This window comes from Haemaphysalis longicornis, unplaced genomic scaffold, assembly GCF_048455015.1.
Source record: "Haemaphysalis longicornis isolate Haplotype H1 unplaced genomic scaffold, Haemaphysalis longicornis Haplotype H1 scaffold_1, whole genome shotgun sequence".
Lineage (NCBI taxonomy): Eukaryota > Metazoa > Arthropoda > Arachnida > Ixodida > Ixodidae > Haemaphysalis > Haemaphysalis longicornis.
Genome location: NW_027526203.1, coordinates 9,776,562 through 9,794,932, shown reverse-complemented (window position 1 = coordinate 9,794,932; position 18,371 = coordinate 9,776,562). Strand labels below are relative to the sequence as shown.

At 46.9% G+C, this 18,371-nt stretch overlaps 1 protein-coding gene across 1 annotated transcript in view; it reads left to right on the top strand.

Annotated features, from left to right (window-relative positions):
- The window catches only part of LOC144175090 (valine--tRNA ligase, mitochondrial-like), a 234,542-nt gene that overhangs the window by 73,031 nt on the left and 143,140 nt on the right, over positions 1–18,371 (top strand). Inside the window, exons 12-13 of the mRNA XM_077704154.1 lie at positions 928–1,004; positions 4,861–4,930. Of these exons, the coding sequence (XP_077560280.1) occupies positions 928–1,004; positions 4,861–4,930 (147 nt within the window). The remainder of the gene's footprint in view (positions 1–927; positions 1,005–4,860; positions 4,931–18,371) is intronic.

The window sequence follows — 18,371 nt, the reverse complement described above, 5'->3', positions numbered from 1 at the left end:
CTTGGATGCATGGTGCTCGCTGCCAGCTGATTTGATCTCCAACAGTTTCAAGAAAACGGGGATCTCAAGTGCTCTGAACAGCAGTGAGGACGACCAGTTGTGCGAGTGCAATTCGGAAGTAGCCAGCCACCTGGACGACGGGTCTAGTTACTTGGATGAAGACCGAAGCATTGAGCAATGAAGATGAGTGTAGGACAATAAAAACGCTGTCTGTTTGCGAATAGTGTACTCGTGTATTTGGTGCGAAAAGTAGGTTATCTAATTCATTTTATTTTTGCATTGCGGCCTTCCTTGATCACCCCGAAAAAGTTTTCGAAAAATTGCCCCACATAATAAATGCACCCCAAACTTTGTGTCGGTTTTATGGGGAAAAAAAAGTGCATGCATTACACAAGTACATACAGCATATGGCACTCTTAGTAATGTCATGTTCATGCCATACACGTTTTAGCCTCGAACGTGACACATTGGATCACCGTTTTCTTAGTTTTGGCACTCTCTTGTTTTGTTTTTTTTTATTTTATTTCCTGTCTCAAGGTACGCATTATGTTTATGTGACCTTGATCTCTGCTCTTACCGCTACACAGCCATCAGCTATTGGCCTGTGATGAGGAGACAAAAAGGAACAAAACGAACCAAAACTCATGTTATGTACACCCACAGCACCTTGAAGGTTTTCATTTTTAGTTTTGAACCAATTGCCTTGCTCAGGCTTTTCTTTTTGTATTTTGCCTGTATCCATTCTTTCATGACCTCCCTCCCATTTTCTTGGCCTCCCTCCCAATGCCTGGTGTTGTTGTCCGCCTTGTAGAGGGGTTGTTTTGATGAGCGAGAAAACAGCGCGAAGAACGGGACAAGGAAGGACAAACGGACGAAGCGCTGCGTTGTTTTGACTGCTTGTTAGACCGACTGCCTCTCCGTGTGCAGGCGATGGAGAGTGGCGAGCTGGTGTTTGAGCCGGACCACTGCCGCAAGGCCTGGATCGAGTGGCTGACGAAAACAGAGTGAGTCTGCCCTGCTTTCCTGCCTGTTGTGTTGGTCCACTCATGTAGGGCCACACACAGAGCAGGGCCAGCACGCGTTTCATGTAACAAGCTAATGTAAGAAAAGCTGAATTACCGTTTGTATGTAGTTAACTGAATGACAGCTGGACGCAACAGTGAGCGCATTTGAGGGCAGTGAAATGTGTTCGGCAATGGTTAACTGCTTTGAATTCAAGGGGGTTTCTTCAGTGGGCACTCAGGTTCTTGTCATCTTTTTGGTGAGTATAGGGTGCAGCCATTGCTCTTTCAGCATATTATGGCTCAGAATTTGTAACTGAAAAAGAGTGATTACATGATCACTAACGGTTTCATTAAACGACTGTGCCTTTTTTTATTTTATTTTATTATCCACCATGACCCTTCACTGCAGCATTAAGTGACATCCCACCTTTTCAGTTTTCTCATGACAGCTGTGCCCGCAAGCAGTGGCTGTAATGTACAGAGACTTGTGCAGTGCTTCACTTGAGAACCACAGGCTGGAGACTGTCCTGATGATGACACTAGAGGGAAATCTAAGTGTAATCTCTATGCAAGTCTCCAGATGGGCACATCGTCCACCGTGGGAATGTCAGAAGGCGTGGCTTGGGATCTTGCTCGTCATGTTAGTGGCTGCGAAACCACAAGCTGCCTGTACAAGTGTTGCTTCCGTTGTTCGGCTTCCTCATCTGTTGCCGTGCTTTTCCCTCTGCAAAGTTTGGGCTCCCAGAGGGGCAGCAGAATAGGGTACGCAGGGCTGCTGCAGCTGTGTTAGCCTATTTTGTACAACACAAAAAGATCCTAAAGCAGCGGTGTCTTGTTCCACCGGGATCTGTGCATTCCTATTAAGGGCAGCTTGAAGAATGGGGGTTTAAACAAGAAGGGAAGGGACGGCTTCTAGCTTGCACCAGAGAGAGAGAGATAATAAGCTTTATTTCAAGCATCGTAATGGGGGGTGGGGTTTGATTGAAATATCCAGCAAACAAAAACGAAAAATTGGGCAAGGGCACCTCGAGAAGATTCAGAGCTGCAACAGCACAAAAGACTTGTCCCTCATCCGGCAGTGCTGTTATTAGGGTACCATTGGCCCTCTGAGCAAACCAGGTGTGTACCGTATTTTCGCCCGTATAACCTGCACCAAAAGTGCGAAAATTTCAGGGGTGAAGTAGAGGTGCGAATTATATGCGAGGTACTTCCTTTGGTGCAGCTTCACCGCAATGCATGTTGGGCCGGGATGCCCCTAGAGCAGTTATAGCGACTGAGCCACTGTCATCCCATTGACAGTGCTTATTTTGCACCCACAGCTCAACAATACACCAACTGAAAAAATGTATGCGGCAAGTCATGTAGTTACGTTGTCAGCTAGGTAAGTTCTTTTGCATAAACAAATTTGTAATGTTGCCCGAGTTATTAGCTTTGGTCCAACCTTTTATGCATAAAATATGCGGGGAATACGTGGGGATATATTTTTTTCATTCGTCGACGGAAAATGGGGGTGCGGGTTATATGCAGGGGTGGGTTATACGCGCGAAGATATGGTAATTATCACCGTCATCACATTTGTCGAAATTGCTGTTTCTTTGCGTTCTTGCCGCAGAGCACCTGCAGAGAGAGGACATCCTTGTTACACAGCATGTTCTTGGTGCAAAGCACGTTCCTTCTGTTTTCGGTTTGCAGCACGTTTATTTCAGAGCAGCGGTGGAAGCATTGCAGAACAATGTCACTGTTGCTGCTTTGTGGTTGAGATTGAAATGTGTGAGAGGGAATGTTTTGAAGGTGGAACTGGTAGTCTTGAGGCTGCCGCGTAGGGAAAATTTTTTATTGATTTTGGGCACACATTAAAGATCCCCAGGTTGTCTGAATGAACTTAGAGCTCTCCACTACAGTGCACCTCATAGCTTTGGCGCCTTAACTCTTTCACGACGGCGCCATAGGCAATCGGAAGCCGGCGTCCGATGATTTTAAATCTCCCGCAAAATCTGAAACCCGCGCTGCACAGACAACTATCGCCATCTGGGGTGTTTATTGGCAACTTCTCTTTCAATTTCGGTTTCGTTTGTTTATGTGTCTCGTGTGGTGGCGGTGAGCAAGAGAAATTTGAACCGACGGTAGAGGGGAGGAGGAGGAGGAAAAATGGCGTCGGGTTCGCGCCGCGCTCCGCATAGTCGGACTGCTGTAGCAAGCACTTCGGCAGCTCCTGCTGTCGATTTTTCTGATTCCAGCAGCAGTGGGGGATCAAGCAATGATGTGGGATCTTCAGATTTCAGTTAGGACGACGAAGCTCCGGTTCAGGTGCCTCACACTTCAACAAGCGCTGGCAGGTAATTTCGTTGTGACTCCGCGCTGTATTTATAAACAAAACGTGCTTCTTATCTGACGACTGCGGTTTTGATTTTGTGTTTAGGGTCTCGAGAACGTACGGCCGAGATATTTTGCCAAATGCACCGCACCGTATCGCACTATCACCTTCAAGATAACCTGGCGCTCATGTCAGATTAGCGCTGCAGGGTTCAGGTGCGACGCTTGGCGAAAGCGCTCGATTTTTTTTCTTGTTTTTTACCACCGAACTGATAAGGATTTTGTGCGAGGACACAAAAGTGTATACCGTAATTACCCGATTCTAACGCGCACCTGATTTTCCTGACAAAAAACTGAAAAAACTTGCACCTCCGATTGTAATGTGCACGGAACTTTGTGACCCAGGCAAGCGAATGCAAGAGAAACGGGCGATTTATTTCTCGAAGTAATCTCACTCATCTCACTCCTCATCGCTCTCCGCTGACCACAACATCTCGTCCTCGGTGCCGTCAAGCACGTTCGCGATGCCACACTTCTGAACTAACGTTCAACCATGGTCGATGGGATCGTGGCCCACGCCTCACACACCCATTCCGCGAGCTTCTTCAGAGGCGCATGCTTCAGCCGACCGCTCGTTTTGAACGCGTGAGAGCCGCTGCTGCCATTGCTGTTATCAAGCGCGCAAGTGGAAAGATTTGACGATTTGTGTGAACGCCGATAGAAAAGCCTAGGCACCTATGCCTCCTGCGTTCGAAAAATCATTGCTAAAAGCTTTAGCGCCATCTTGACATGGCGATGGCGATGGGTGGGACGAAATTTCTGCTGTTTTGGTTTCGTATCCGATTCTAACGCGCATGCGATTTTTCGACCTATTTTTCCGGAAAAAAAGTGCGCGTTAGAATCGGGTAAGTACGGTACTTGGATGCACATTTTACAGAGACTCACTCACCCTTGAGTGCCCTCGCGGCGTGGCACAGCCGTCAGTTGCGCTAGGTTGACGGGCCCTAAAAAATCCAAAACTTGGTGTACAGTGTTGATTTATATATTGAATCATAGCCAAGGAACGTAGGAACAATTTTTATATCTTAAAATACCTGAAATAATTTTTAGCCTCGGTAATAGTGCCGATTTGTGTTTTTTGTATACTTTTCTTGGGGGCTTTTTTCTGGTTACTTGATGAATAAACTGTAAGTAATTGTGCCTTTAACAAAACTGCTGCTTTCTGTTTGGAAGATCAATCTATAAGCTAGAATTTCATGCATAGCAAGGCTACGTGTGTCCAGTAGCTCAAGAGAAAAAAAATGTTTTGTGGAAGCACTTAAAATCGGCCGTTTTTCCGCCGCAATGAAAGAGTTAACCCCCAAAATTTTCAAATTTTTGAATTTTGAGGACACTTTTGGGCTCGGTTGCTACAATTGTCAGTTATAACAATGACTTTCCGGTGGCACTTCAGTGTTGTAAGTGGACTGTACTTGTAAAGTTAGACTGTGCTTGTAAGTGCGGCACCGATTACGTCTGACAGAGGCTTTGGTTTCAACCGCAGGGATTGGTGCATCTCCCGCCATCTCTGGTGGGGCCACCAGATTCCAGCCTACCGAGTGCTGAATGCCGAGGTCAGGGCCCCTTTTGTGTTCCATGCCTGTGGTATGGGAAATGTTGACAGCCAACGGCACATGCACACCTGTGATGCACAAGCATCCAGGGAGGGAGCTATTTGGGAAGTGTGGAGGGTAGGGTGGATGTAGCAGGGCTGATTTCATTCACTGATCAAAGAGAGTCAGGACCACTGCAACGTATCTGCAAAACTTGTGCCGTCGGATAAGCTCCACTTTACTACTGGTTTGCCATGAATAGATTAAAAAAGCTTAGGCTTCAGACGACTTCAAAATGAATAGTTGTCTGAGTTGAGTAATGCCGAAAAAAATAGCTCAGATTATATCATTCATTCATGTTATGCATTATCGTCATTTTGGGACTCGTCAAAATGACGTTGTGGGAACAGCAGATACAGTGTAGAGCACTCGTATGTCGGAGGAGCACCGAAAGGGCACACTGTGATTAAAAAATATCTGCACAGGGCTTCGTGTGCAACCAATATTTTTTTTTTGTTTACCATTACTCAAATGAATGCCATTTGAAAACACAGGCACGGTGTTTATTTCAAGTGCAGTGAAGGCTCGTCAATTCGTTATTAAAAAAATCCAAATTCGTAGCTAAAGTGACATAATATGCGCCAGCATTAAACGCATAGTTACCAGTGTGTTAACTGTGCATTAGCATTCAAGTGATGTGACCAAAGAGAACCAGAGGCCTTACTGCAATTGCCCCGTCATTTTTCTTGGCACACTGGCTTGGGTTGGTGTCCGCCAATCACGCACAGAAAGTTCTGTGACATCATCGAGCAATCTCTGGAAAGTGGCTGGGGAGTTGCCACTGCTTCGTCTGTTTTCCCTGCTGTCTCGGTCATTCTTTTTTTGAGTTTGTGATAAAATTGGTATCGCTCTTATTGGCATAAAGCAGACTTTCTAATAAACCAAACTTGGTTTTTGTAGGAGGGCAGGTTGGTACATCATTTAACGAAACAGTGCGACACACGGGACGAAGGGAAGAGAAGACGACACAGGCGCTAACAAATGTTTATTTGATTGCAAAGAACGGAACACACGCACACACACACGCACAGATAGATAGATAGATAGATAGATAGATAGATAGATAGAGAGAGAGAGAGAGAGAGAGATAGATAGATAGATAGAGAGAGAGAGAGAGAGAGAGAGAGAGAGAGAGAGAGAGAGAGAGAGAGAGAGAGAGAGAGAGAGAGAGAGAGAGAGAGAGAGAGAGAGAGAGAGAGAGAGAGAGAGGGGAGGGGAGGGGGGGGGGGGTGTTTAACCTAACTGTAGCCAGAGTTCAAAAATATGCCAATGCACTGTAAAACGACGCAGCCAAATGCATTTTGCTCAGTTTTGTATGTATTTTCTCGTGCTGTTTTTTGTGTTTTGCTTAATTAGATAATTAGCCAGCATTTGAACAAATGAAGCTTGGGAAGAAATCCCAATTAGAAAGTTGAAGAGCTGTTTCCAAAACGGCGGAATAAGTGCTTTCTGTTTACCTATGCATTTGGTATAAGTGTTTTTCAGCTTACTAATGATGCCCGCAAAAAAAACAAAACAAAAAAAACGTGACATGCCCACTTGCGCGACGTGACTGCACTGCTCCCAAATATTCCGCGCACAAACAGCAGTAGGCGCACTGCTGCTTAAAAAGCAACAGGTCAGCGACTTAGGCATTGGCTGTGCCATTTACGCCATCCATGTGCTACCCCTGCGATAGTTCGTTGAAGTGATAAGCAGAGGTAGCGGTTATCTCTTGTGCTGCTGGCAGTAACAGGTCTGTCATTTCGCGATTGTTGGAAGCAAATTGGACATGCCTAAGAATACTAATCTTTCAGAAAGCTGAGCAGGGTAGATTAAAAGTATCCTAAATGGCCAGACGCAGTATTTGTCTGAATTTGCGTTTTTACAACGAGTGCTCGAGGAGGTCGCTGTCTGCAGCGATGCAACACTGCGATCTTCTGTGAAAGTTTGCTGTTGCTGCCTTGAGCACCGTTGGTGAAATGCCGCGGCAGACTTTAGTTATCTTCTCCTGTAAGACTTCTGGAGTCGTTGTTTCCGTCCTGTATACACGATCCTTAAGGGGGTACACTGGTCTTAAAACAGCCTCTTTTAATTTTCAAGCAACCTTTGTGAAACTTGTCAGCCTTGCTGCTTTTCTCCCACTGATTTCAGATATATTATTTTCTCAGTAGGTCAATTAGTTCCCAAGATAATTAGCACTAATTAGCCATTTTTAGTCATGCAATAGATAAAACAGTGTTGGTCATAAAACTGTAATCTTTATATTTTCCAATACTATGAACCCTGGTGAGTGCACTAATCGAAGCAGTTTTTTGATGCATCGCTTGGAACTAATTTTAAAGCTCGTTAAACTTTGGTAGCACCAGTGGCAAGGAGCCATTTTGAGTGCCCATTTCAAACACCAAAGTTTAGCGAGCTGTAAAATTAGTTCCAAGCGATGCATCAAAAAACTGCTTCGATTATTGCACTCACCAGGGTTCATAATATTGGAAAATATAAAGATTACAGTTTTATGACCAACACTGTTTTATCTATTGCTCGACTAAAAATGGCTAATTAGTGCTAATTATCTTGGGAACTAATTGACCTACTGAGAAAATAATGGCATATCTGAAATCAGTGGGAGAAAAGCAGCAAGGCTGACAAGTTTCACAAAGGTTGCTTGAAAATTAAAAGAAATTGTTTTAAGACCAGTGTCCCCCCTTAATATAGCCCCACAAGAAGAAGTCCAGAGGGTTGAGGTCAGGTGACCTTACCGGCCACCCCGCAGCCCCTTGTGTAATCAAGGTGTTTTGGTGAGTAGTGCCACCACGGTCTCGAGCTCCGCAGGGGTGCCTACTGCCGTAGGCACTTGGTGTCTTGCAACACCACACACCCGAGCACATGTGGGTTGGACCCATTCACGTCCCGGCTGTGCATGGCTTTGCCGTGTCCGGGGAAAAGGGGAACCTGGTGGCTGAGCCAAAGTTGGGGTTGTTTTGGACCTTTATGGCACCCCAGCAGCGGCAACACGCCACTTCGGCCCCCGCTTCTTGCAGAAGGTACCCCCGCCCTGGTCTGACCCGCCCGGGGGGAATCAGCCAGTCGCCTTTTCCTGTCCTCCTCTCAGCTCTTTCTCTTTCCTATTTCCTTTCCTAACACTGTCTTGTCATCTCATTTCTTCCTTAATTCTAAGCTTTTCCAGGCAGCGAGGGTTGATCCTGTGCAAAGACGTCACTCTCGATCCCGAGCATAGGATTATAGTGGCAAGGTACGGCTAGCGTGTTAACTCACGTTCCCTTGTTGGGCTTGGTGGTGGGCGGCCGGCCTTGCCACCGAATGTACACCATGTATTTATGGCTTCTTTTTCCACCCCAAGAAAAACTGATCAGTCCCTGAAAAGGGGCCGCACCGAAGTACTTAGCATCAGAGCAGCTCCACCTGTCAAAACCTTTAACAAATACCTTGTGGGTACACTCCGAAGAAGAAAATGCACCCCTAGCAAAAACATCGGTGTTCCTCATTGCAAAATGCCTCGAGAACATCGTTGGGAAAGACTACCATGCAAAAAAACTTGCCTCAGGTGACCTGCTGGTAGAAGTACAAAGAAAAAACGAAAGTGAAAACCTCCTGAAACAGGACACCCTGGCTCAACTAAAAGTGACAGTCACGCCACATCGTAGCCTAAACACAACCCAAGGCGTCATCTCTTAACAAGAACTACTTCATAAGAATGAAGACGATCTCCCCGAAAGGCTCAAAGACCAAGGTGTAACAGCTGTGCGGAGGATAACTATACGTCGCGCAGGTGAGGAAATCCGAACTAAGCACATTGTTTTGACTTTCAACCGTCCAACACTTCCCGAATCGGTCCATGCTGCATTTATTTCCTGTCCAGTGCGTCCATACATACCTAATCCGCGAAGGTGTTTCAAGTGCCAGAAGTATGGCCATGGAACTCTGTCGTGCCGTGGCTGATCCATCTGTGCTCACTGCGCAAGCACTGACCACACCAGTGACGATTGTAACAAGCAACAGGTGAAATGCCCAAACTGCAGTGGACCACACTCTGCCTTCTCACGTGCATGTCCATCATTCAAAAAAGAAAAAGAAATAATCCAACTGAAAGTCGCTGAGAACCTAACGTTCCCACAAGCACGCCTGAAGCATGCCTTGCTATCGGGCAAAAGTTACGCAGACGCAGCTCGCCGGAGGGTGGGGCGTCGTCTGGTAGATGCGGGCACCCAGTACAGCAAGGCTGACCTGGTCCCGTCGCAGCCCCCCACTCAGCAGCAGAAAGTCGCTACCGTGGCTTCTGCTGCTGCACTCCGACCTAGTGCTGGGCGAAAGGTCGCCAGCACGATTCCTGTCCAGGTCAGCGATGTTGACCTGGCCTCGTCTCCGGCACCTGTGCAACAGCAGAGGACTGCTCCTGTGGCTACTGCTGTTCCAGCTGTGCCCAGTGCTGTGGCTACAGCCTCTAGCACAAAGTCTGGTCCTGACAATCTTTCAACTTCAGAAACTGAGGTTGAGGCCATGAATATCTCTCCAAGTACGTCTGCTCCTGAGGCATCACAGGAGCGCCGCGGTGCCACAGGTCGTGGCAAACCGACCAAACCAAAGGCCAGTAAAGTCGTTGCCCCTGGAAATGACCCCACAACCTAAGTGAACCTGCTCAGAAGGGCCCTGAAACACGGCCTGCTAAAAAGAGGGGAAAGACATGATCCAGAACATGATCCTTTTAAATGCGGAGCATTTCTTAGGCTCGCCTGGTCCTGCGTCGTTGATGGCGGCGCCGTCCACACGCTCACTGCGCATGCGCAACTCTCCTCCTTACACCCACAGCTCCGCGATACTACACTATAAAAAAAAGAAATAGTTAGCGCCGCCCGGTTTCGATCCCACGACTCTCTGGCCGCAATGGGAGGTACGCGGTGCTCTTCCCACTACGCTACAAATCTGGAACAGGAGCAAGTGCTACGAACGCGCCTTATGTCCTTGACTCATTCAAACTACGTCAAGAAGCTACTGATACAACGAAGGCACGCGAAGCTGAACGTCAACGGAAACGACGAACTGAAAACTTTAGTGGGGATGCTGAATTTCCCGTGGGAAAGCTGTGGCGGGAAGTGCCACACGCCTTGCAGCTCAACCAGCCGCGTCCGCAGCGCCTCTGATGCTGATTGTGGCAGGATGCCCCTAGGGATTGGCCAACCAAAGAATCCATCACGAGATAGGTTCGCGTTCAACCACCGTCGTCATCTTCCCATAGGGGAACCGCCGAAGAAGAAGAAGAACGAGAAGACAAAGCTGCGAAGAGGAGGGCGTGTACATTGCTCTCAGCCGGTGCACCAATGTCAACAACCTTTACCTCACCAAAGCTGGCGGAGACTACCGATTCTACCACAGAGACAACATCGACAAGAACATGATGGACGAGTTTCAGCGCCTCGAGAACCACCGCCTACTCACCGTAACACAACACCACTTGCGTGCCTTTGCCATGGGTGTGGACCCGGACGCGCAATTCCCTCTGGCGCTAGTAAAAACCAGATCACTCAACATAACGGCAACACAATGGAACCACACGGAACCGCCGCGATGCTTCGCATCCTCATCAGGGTTCCCCACGGGAAGATGGTGTAATTTTTTTTCTCTTTTGCTGATTTTCATGGCTACTGAAAGTGTTCTGTACTGGAATTGTAGGGGGTTGTTTAGAAACCTAGACGATATTTATGACATCCTCAGCAATCACAAACCACAAATACTGTGTCTCCAAGAAACACACCTGCGCCCATCACAGACAAACTTCCTAACACAGTACATTGTTTACCGTAAGGACAGACAAAATTGCATCCAGACGTCTGATGGTGTGGCAGTAGTACTCCAAAAATCTGTGGCTTGTCAGTACCTCCAGCTACAGACATCACTCGAAGCTGTAGCTATCAGAGCCATAGTTTTTGGCAAACTAGTGACAGTTTGCTCTCTCTACATTTCACCCGACTATCGCCTTTCCAATGTGGAATTTGAAAACCTAATCAATGAACTACCTGAACCTTACATCATAGCCGGTGATTTTAATGCTCACAACCCCATCTGGGGATCTGTGCGAGCCGATGCTCGAGGGCGACTCATTGAAAGGTTTGTCACGACATCCGGATGTTGCATCCTTAATAAGAAATTCCCCACATATTACAACTCCACACACCACACATACTCAGCAATAGACCTTGCAATTGGCTCTGCAATCTTACTGCCTGTGCTTGAATGGAGTGTATTTAACAACCCGTATGGCAGTGATCATTTTCCTGCAAAACTAACGGCTGTAAACAATGACTCTCAAGGCACAGTACCACTTCGAACATTTAAATTACAAGCAGCTGACTAGAAAACATACAAAGAACTTTCCAGGCTACCCCCTACAACAGTATGCCATTTAGATGTTGAAGCAGCAAGTTCACTGATTACAGCCCACATTCTTGACTCTGCTCAGAAAAGCATTCAAGAGACTACTTTTATAACTCTCCCAAAACCCAGACCATGGTGGAATGAGGACTGCACGCGTGCACGGTCTGAACAGAACAAGGTGTGGGCACTTTTACGCCGCTATCCCACGGCCGACAACCTTCTCGAGTTTAAGCAGGCAAAAGCTAAAGGGAAGCGTACGCGACGTATGGCAAAAAACGAAAGTTGGACCAGGTTTATATCATCTATAAATTCTTATACAGATTCTAGGAAAGTCTGGACTTGAATAAAGAAGCTAAAAGGATACAAGAGTCATCCTATTCCCCTAGTAAGTAGTGTGGGTAACTCTGTAAAAGATGAAGCAGATGCTCTTGGGAAACACTTTGAACATGTATTCAGTTCTTCATATTATACACAAACATTTTTGCAGCATAAGAAGGCAGCAGAGCGCCAGCCCCTTCGTGTGAACCTGCGTTCGAATGAGGGATATAATGCTCCATTTACCATGCTTGAATTGATGAGTGCACTCTCGACATGTGGTAAGTCAGCCCCTGGAGCTGACCGAATCAGCTATGACATGATCAGACACCTACACAGTGAAACCCTGCCTGCAATACTCTCTCTCTTTAACAAAATATGGCAAACAGGTCGCTTTCCAAGAAGATGGAAAGAGGCTATCGTTGTACCGCTTCTAAAAGAAGGAAAGGAATCCTGTCTTGCTGCGAGTTACAGTCCCATCGCCTTGACGAGTTGTTTATGTAAGCTGCTCGAAAAAATGATAAATCGGCGACTATTGTACTTTCACGAGTTTAATGGTCTGTTAGACAAAAATCAAACAGGCTTCAGGTCTGGAAGGTCAACTACAGATAGCCTGGTTGCATTTGAATCATATGTAAAAGATGCCTTCATCCATAAGCAACACTGCTTCTCTGTGTTCTTTGACATGGAGAAGGCGTATGATAGAACATGGCGATACGGTATATTGCTAGATTTGCAGTCATTTGGCCTTACTGGTAATATGCTCAACGTTATTAAGGACTATCTTTTTGATCGCACATTTCGTGTTCGTGTGGGTAACCTGCTGTCTAGAACCTTTGTTCAAGAAAATGGTGTACCCCAGGGGGGAGTGCTGAGCTGCGCACTTTTTCTTGTTAAAATGAGTTCACTAAAAAATGTTCTCCCACGAACTGTCTCATACTCCACTTATGTTGATGACATTCAAGTTAGTTTTAAGTCCTGTAATTTATCGATATGTGAACGCCAAATCCAATTACCGTATAATGCGGAATATAGGTCGAGGCGGAATATAGGTCGACCCCTTACCTTGTAGCCGAAAAATGCAAAAAAAAAAAAAAATTAAGCACCAACCATTGTTTTATTGAGACTATAACTTGTTTCGTCTCAGATTACTCATTTAAAACTGTCTGAAGTATCGTCGGATGACTGCTTCTGGCTCGCTGTCGCCCACACAGCAGGTCGTCCTCGGTGCAGTCCAGGGAATTGCTTATGCAGCACTTCTTAAACACTCGCAAGACCATGTTATCGTGACGCGAGCGCAGACCATGGGACACTCGTGTGCAGACCGGAGCGACAGCAGTCTGTGCAGGCGGTCAGCAAACATCTTGGAGTATCCATTCATAGAGACATCGCACGACGCTAGCGGACAAAATTTGCCGCTTTGTACAGCAGCACAAGTGCACAGAGCAGCGCCCATGAAACGAGGCCTTACGAGCGTTGCATACCGAGAGCTGCCCCTTCAGCTAACGCCGCTAGCAACACTTCTTTTGGTGATACCGAACTGGCGCAAGGCGGACACGTCATTGGCCTTGGAAAACCCCAACTTTTCTTTTAAATGCTGCTGTAAACTGGCGCCAAGTGCCTAAACTCATTTTGAGCAAGAAGAAAATAGCACGCACACATTCGCCGACAGCGCAAGAAGCAATAAAACAAAGATGGCGTCGCGTCCGATTGATGGTGGTGGCGATGGTGCCTTTGGGGTTTGGATGGGCTCGATGGGCTGCCCGGTCGCCAGATGACAACTGCCAGTGACTGCAGTATAGGTCGAGGGGTGACTTTTCGGCAAATTTTTCTGTAAAAAATCTCGACCTATATTCCGCATTATACGGTAAGTGTCAACAGAGTGGTTACATGGGCTGACACGAACGGGTTTATGTTGAATGCTTATAAAAGTGCTGTTGTGGTATTTTCCAGGCGGCGTGGTAACCATCCCCCTCCTTGTATTACATTACAAGGTCAGCCCATACCAGTAAAAAATGAACACAAGTTTCTGGGTATTTTATTTACCACAAACTCACATTTATACCACATATTAAATTACTAAAAATGAAATGCCTGAAAACAATGAACATTTTAAAGGTACTATCGCATCAGCCATGGGGAATGGACACAAAGTGTCTGCTTTCACTTCTAAATAGCCTAGTAAGGTCAAGGATTGACTATGGATGTATTGTATACCAGTCTGCAACCACAACAGCACTGAAAATGTTGGACCCAGTATACAACTTGGGGCTTCGCTTGGCAACAGGTGCATATCGAACAAGCCCCATTCCATCCCTTTACGTTGAATCTAATCGGTGGTCCTTGGAGTACCAGCGCACTTACACAGCTCTGATGTATGCTGCAAAGATTACTTCTAAGAAGGAACACCCTTTGAACGCAATTATGAAAAACAACACTAATAATAAACTTTTTGAAAATGATCATCCATAGCACCACCCTTCCCTTTGGCAGTGTCATGCCTCTCAAAGGACCTACAAGTTCCTCTTGCTGAAGTTTACTGCACCTCCATTCATGAGTTGGTTGCTCCGTGGGACATTTGCCCAATTCAGTGCGACATGTCTTTCAGAGAACTGCAAAAGAAAAATGTGCCAAACTTTGTTATTACTCAGCACTTTCTGTCACTCAGGGACAAATACAAGGCAGCTGAATTCTACACAGATGCCTCAGAGACTTCTGCAGCGGTGTCTTGTGCTGCAATTGGCCCCATATTCACATTGTCCAAAACAATGAACAGGAACACTAGTATATTTACTGCAGAGGCATATGGTATCCTGCTAGCTTTGAACCACATTCTCCAAAACAAAATTAAGAGCTCAGTTATATACACAGACTCACTGAGTGTTGTTACAAAGCTTTCATCTCTGAAGGCTAGTAAAAACCCAACTTTTAATGCTGTTCTAAGAGCTCTGTACTCGGCTTATAGTCTCAAGCTTGCTGTCACAGTGTGCTGGGTTCCGGGCCACTGTGGCATTGCTGGAAATGAAGCCGCTGACCAAAGTGCTGCAGCTGCTGCCCTTCGTGAAAGCATGTATATTAAGCTGGTTCCATATCAAGACCTCAAACCTTATGTGAGGAGGAAGCTGCGAGAGCACTGGCAACAACAGTGGGATAAGGAAATAAGCAACAAATTGCATGTCATTAAACTTAAAATTGAAAGACCTCCTTCTGAGAAACATGCTAGATCAATAGAAGTGGCCTTATACAGACTTAGAATCGGCCACACACACATCACACATTCATACCTGTTGACTGACACAAACAAGCCACGGTGTCATCGATATGGAGGGCAGCTATCTGTCCTTCATGTGCTTATTGAATGCAAGATGTGCAACATTGAAAGGAAACGTCACTTTAATGAAGTTTTACACATATAATATTCCCTTGCACCCTTCATTATTTCTTGCAGACCATCCCATGTTTTCTTACAAAAAATTACGCCCACCTCCGCTCGCGGGAACCCTGGTGTGATGCGACGCTGAAGGGGCTTCCATTGGCGTCGCATCAAGCAATCGTCGGGTACGGCAAGAGAGCAAGCGCGGACAACCGTCGACTGAGAGACCGGCCGGAGCGCGGCACTCCGCTTCTATGCGCAGCGCGCCCGAAGGAGAGGAGACCGCGGAGAGAGAGAGTACTGCACATGCGCACAGTGCGCAGCCACGCGCAGCACGACCACAGACGTTGGGAGAGAGTGTTCGCTATAAGGGAGAAGAGAGGAGGCGAGCGGAGGAGAGATGCAGCTCTGCGGACGCGGACGACGGACGCACGCAGGACAGGGCTGCCGGCAAGAGATGCTCCTCTGCGCGTCGCATCTAAAAAGTTTTTAGCTACCTTGCAGACGTAGATTTCTTAAAACACATATCTTACTGCCCATAACCTCACCTGTGCTCATGACGTGTTGCAAAACAGTGGCGGGACCTGAGGCTTTACACCTTAGGTGCCTGCACTCACTGTGTTATAATGTGACCCTATATAGGCACCCTTTCTCTTAGTATACTCATTATGTTTTAACATGGCCCTATACACCATTTCTCTTAGAAAATTTTTAAACTAGTGCCTTTATTATGAATCTTTCTCATCTCATTCACAATCGTCATGGCGCTCTTTGCCTTTGTTGGCCTTGCGCCATTAAACCTGAAATCATCATCAATTACCTTACCGGCCACAGGACAGGCCCGTTTCTTCCTATCCATTGCCTTGGGAAAGCCACATCAAGCCATGCTCGAGCTTCACTGCAGCTGTAGGCTGGGGCCTCGTCGTGCTGATACCACATTGCGTCAAGACGGGTTAGTGGCATATTGCAGCAGAAAGAAGTCTTCAACCGGCCCTTTGAGGATGTCATTTACATACCTCTTACCGGTCAGAGTGCGCTTAAAAAACACTCGGCCAATGATCGTGGTGTCGTATATTCCACACCAAATGTTAAAACACCACTGATATTTGTGGCGGGATCTTCTTAGGCTCACTCTAATAGTGTCCGTTGTGGATATTTACTTGGCAATTTCGGAAAAGTCGCCTCATCACTCCATAGTACTTTGGTGAGAAATTCAGCATCCTGCTCCTCCTTAATCAAAATCCAATTCACAAAGTCTTGTCTGTTTTGGAGGTCTCTTGACTGCAGGTTTTGATGCAACTGCACATGATAGGGGTGAAGTCCAGCTGTATTCAAAATCCTCCCGGCAGTTGAGTTCGACACACCGAGCTGTGCACTCGCGTACGCGTGCTAGCGTGTGGATTAGCTACCATGAAAGATAAAACGTTGGAGTGAACCTTACCACTGATGACTGGAGCTCTCTGCCTCTTTCTTGCGCGAAGCAGACGGTTTTCTTCAGCGACTCGTAGGTGTTGATTATTGTCATCAGGCTCGGTCGAGTACCCGGGTGCCAGTTTTGAAATATTTTTGCGGCTTGCCGTCTCTGTCTGCATGCAGCTCCTAGGGCAAGGATCATGTCTGCTTTTTCCACATTGGAAAACGGCATCACGAGAAAGGCATCCCCACGCTTGTGAAGAAGAACACAGTCGTGGGGATGCCTTTCTTGTGAAGGAGAACACAGTCGCCCAGATAGCCGAATTGGTAAGGCATTCGAGATCAAATCGAAAGGCGTGGGTTCGGTCCCTACTCTGGGCGCGTGTTTTTCTTTCTTTCTTACGTATATTTAAAAAATGTTAACTTCACTAACCGTAATAAAAAAAAGAGCCTAACAACACCCCTATGCCTCCTTTGGCGTTGTAGACTGCCGACCTATCTTTCTGTGTTTCCTCATCGAGCCCCTCATTTCCTAACTAGATATATATATGCATATATATATATATATACATACATACATACATAAAGTATAACCCCGATAATATGAACTTCAAGGGACCACGAGAAAGCGTCGTATGACCGGAGTGTTGTACCACCGGGGTGTGGGTAAATGCCGGCCTAGTAGACAGTTTTGCTAAGTAGGTGGGCTAAGAATTAATTAAAGCCACTCTATTTAGCGCGTTCTCGTGTGATTTGCGAACCTTTATCTGAAATTACAAGTTAAAAAGTAAAGAAACGCCTATGTCGTGCCCCCGTCCCCTCCACAGCGTCCGAGCTATCTCCCTAGCCAAGTGCCACGCACTGTGCTACACCTGTGCCATTCAGCGCTATTATTTACAGCCCGCCAGCCCCGCGCCTTGCACGCGAGTGATAAGGCCGACGTGGTCAAGCAAATTGAAGGGGGAAAAAGTGAGTGTAAAACTGCCAAGGCTAAGGGAAACGAACGATAGCCCAAGGCGGAGATAAAAAAACCTGGCATCCCCGTACAGGGTGGGCACACCTTTTGAACGGTCCCATGCCATTGCTTTTGGGTCATAGTGCTCAACACGTAGGTGTTTTTCGTTTCCCACAAGACCCAGCAATGCGAAATAGATAAGATGATTCAAACTTCGCGAGTAATCCGTGTTGCAGCGAAAATTATGGCGCGGTCTTGCTCCAGTGACTTGCTGCGGCGGCCAGCGAGTGACCCAGAATGGCGGTGCCAACGTATGCGTGTCTCCACCCTTGCGGCGGACGCACGCAAACCGAAGCACCCTAGCAAAGAATGAAGGGGAGTGACAACACCACTTTGAAAGACACTGATAAGTAGAGAGCGTCGTATGAAAGGAGGAAACTTGGATGGAGCGGGCGCAGAAAGAGGGTGTTCGGTCATCACCGTGGGGTTGCGTCGTACGTGTTTTCTCGCATTTGTCGGTGGCTCGATGGGAGCTTCAAATTTACGGTCTGCCTGCCACCTGAACTTTGACTTCTCGCAGTTGGCGCGTTGGCGTACTGCTGCTGCGTGGGGCCGTCAAAGGTCAACTCCAGCTCATGAGCACAAGCCTGCTTCCTTGCGTCTGTTCAGCCAGTGGTCAGGCCCGAATGCGTGCCTTTTCACGTCAAGCAGTGTCAAACGGGGATTAAGAATAAACAAAGGTCAGGCCGAGGTGGCGGAGCGGTGTAAAATACGGGAAAATGCCAGTTTATCCACGCCAGGGTCCGTCATATGAAGTGGACTGTGCGCACCCGAGCGTCATGTCATCTGGGTTTTTAATGCATTGTTTCTGTTGGTTCCAAGGGGAGTTTGCTGGGACCGCGGTGATTCGTCGCAAGTCCGGGGGACGTATCAGCAGGGTTTCACTGTGTGTGTATATGTGTGTGTGTGTGTGCGTG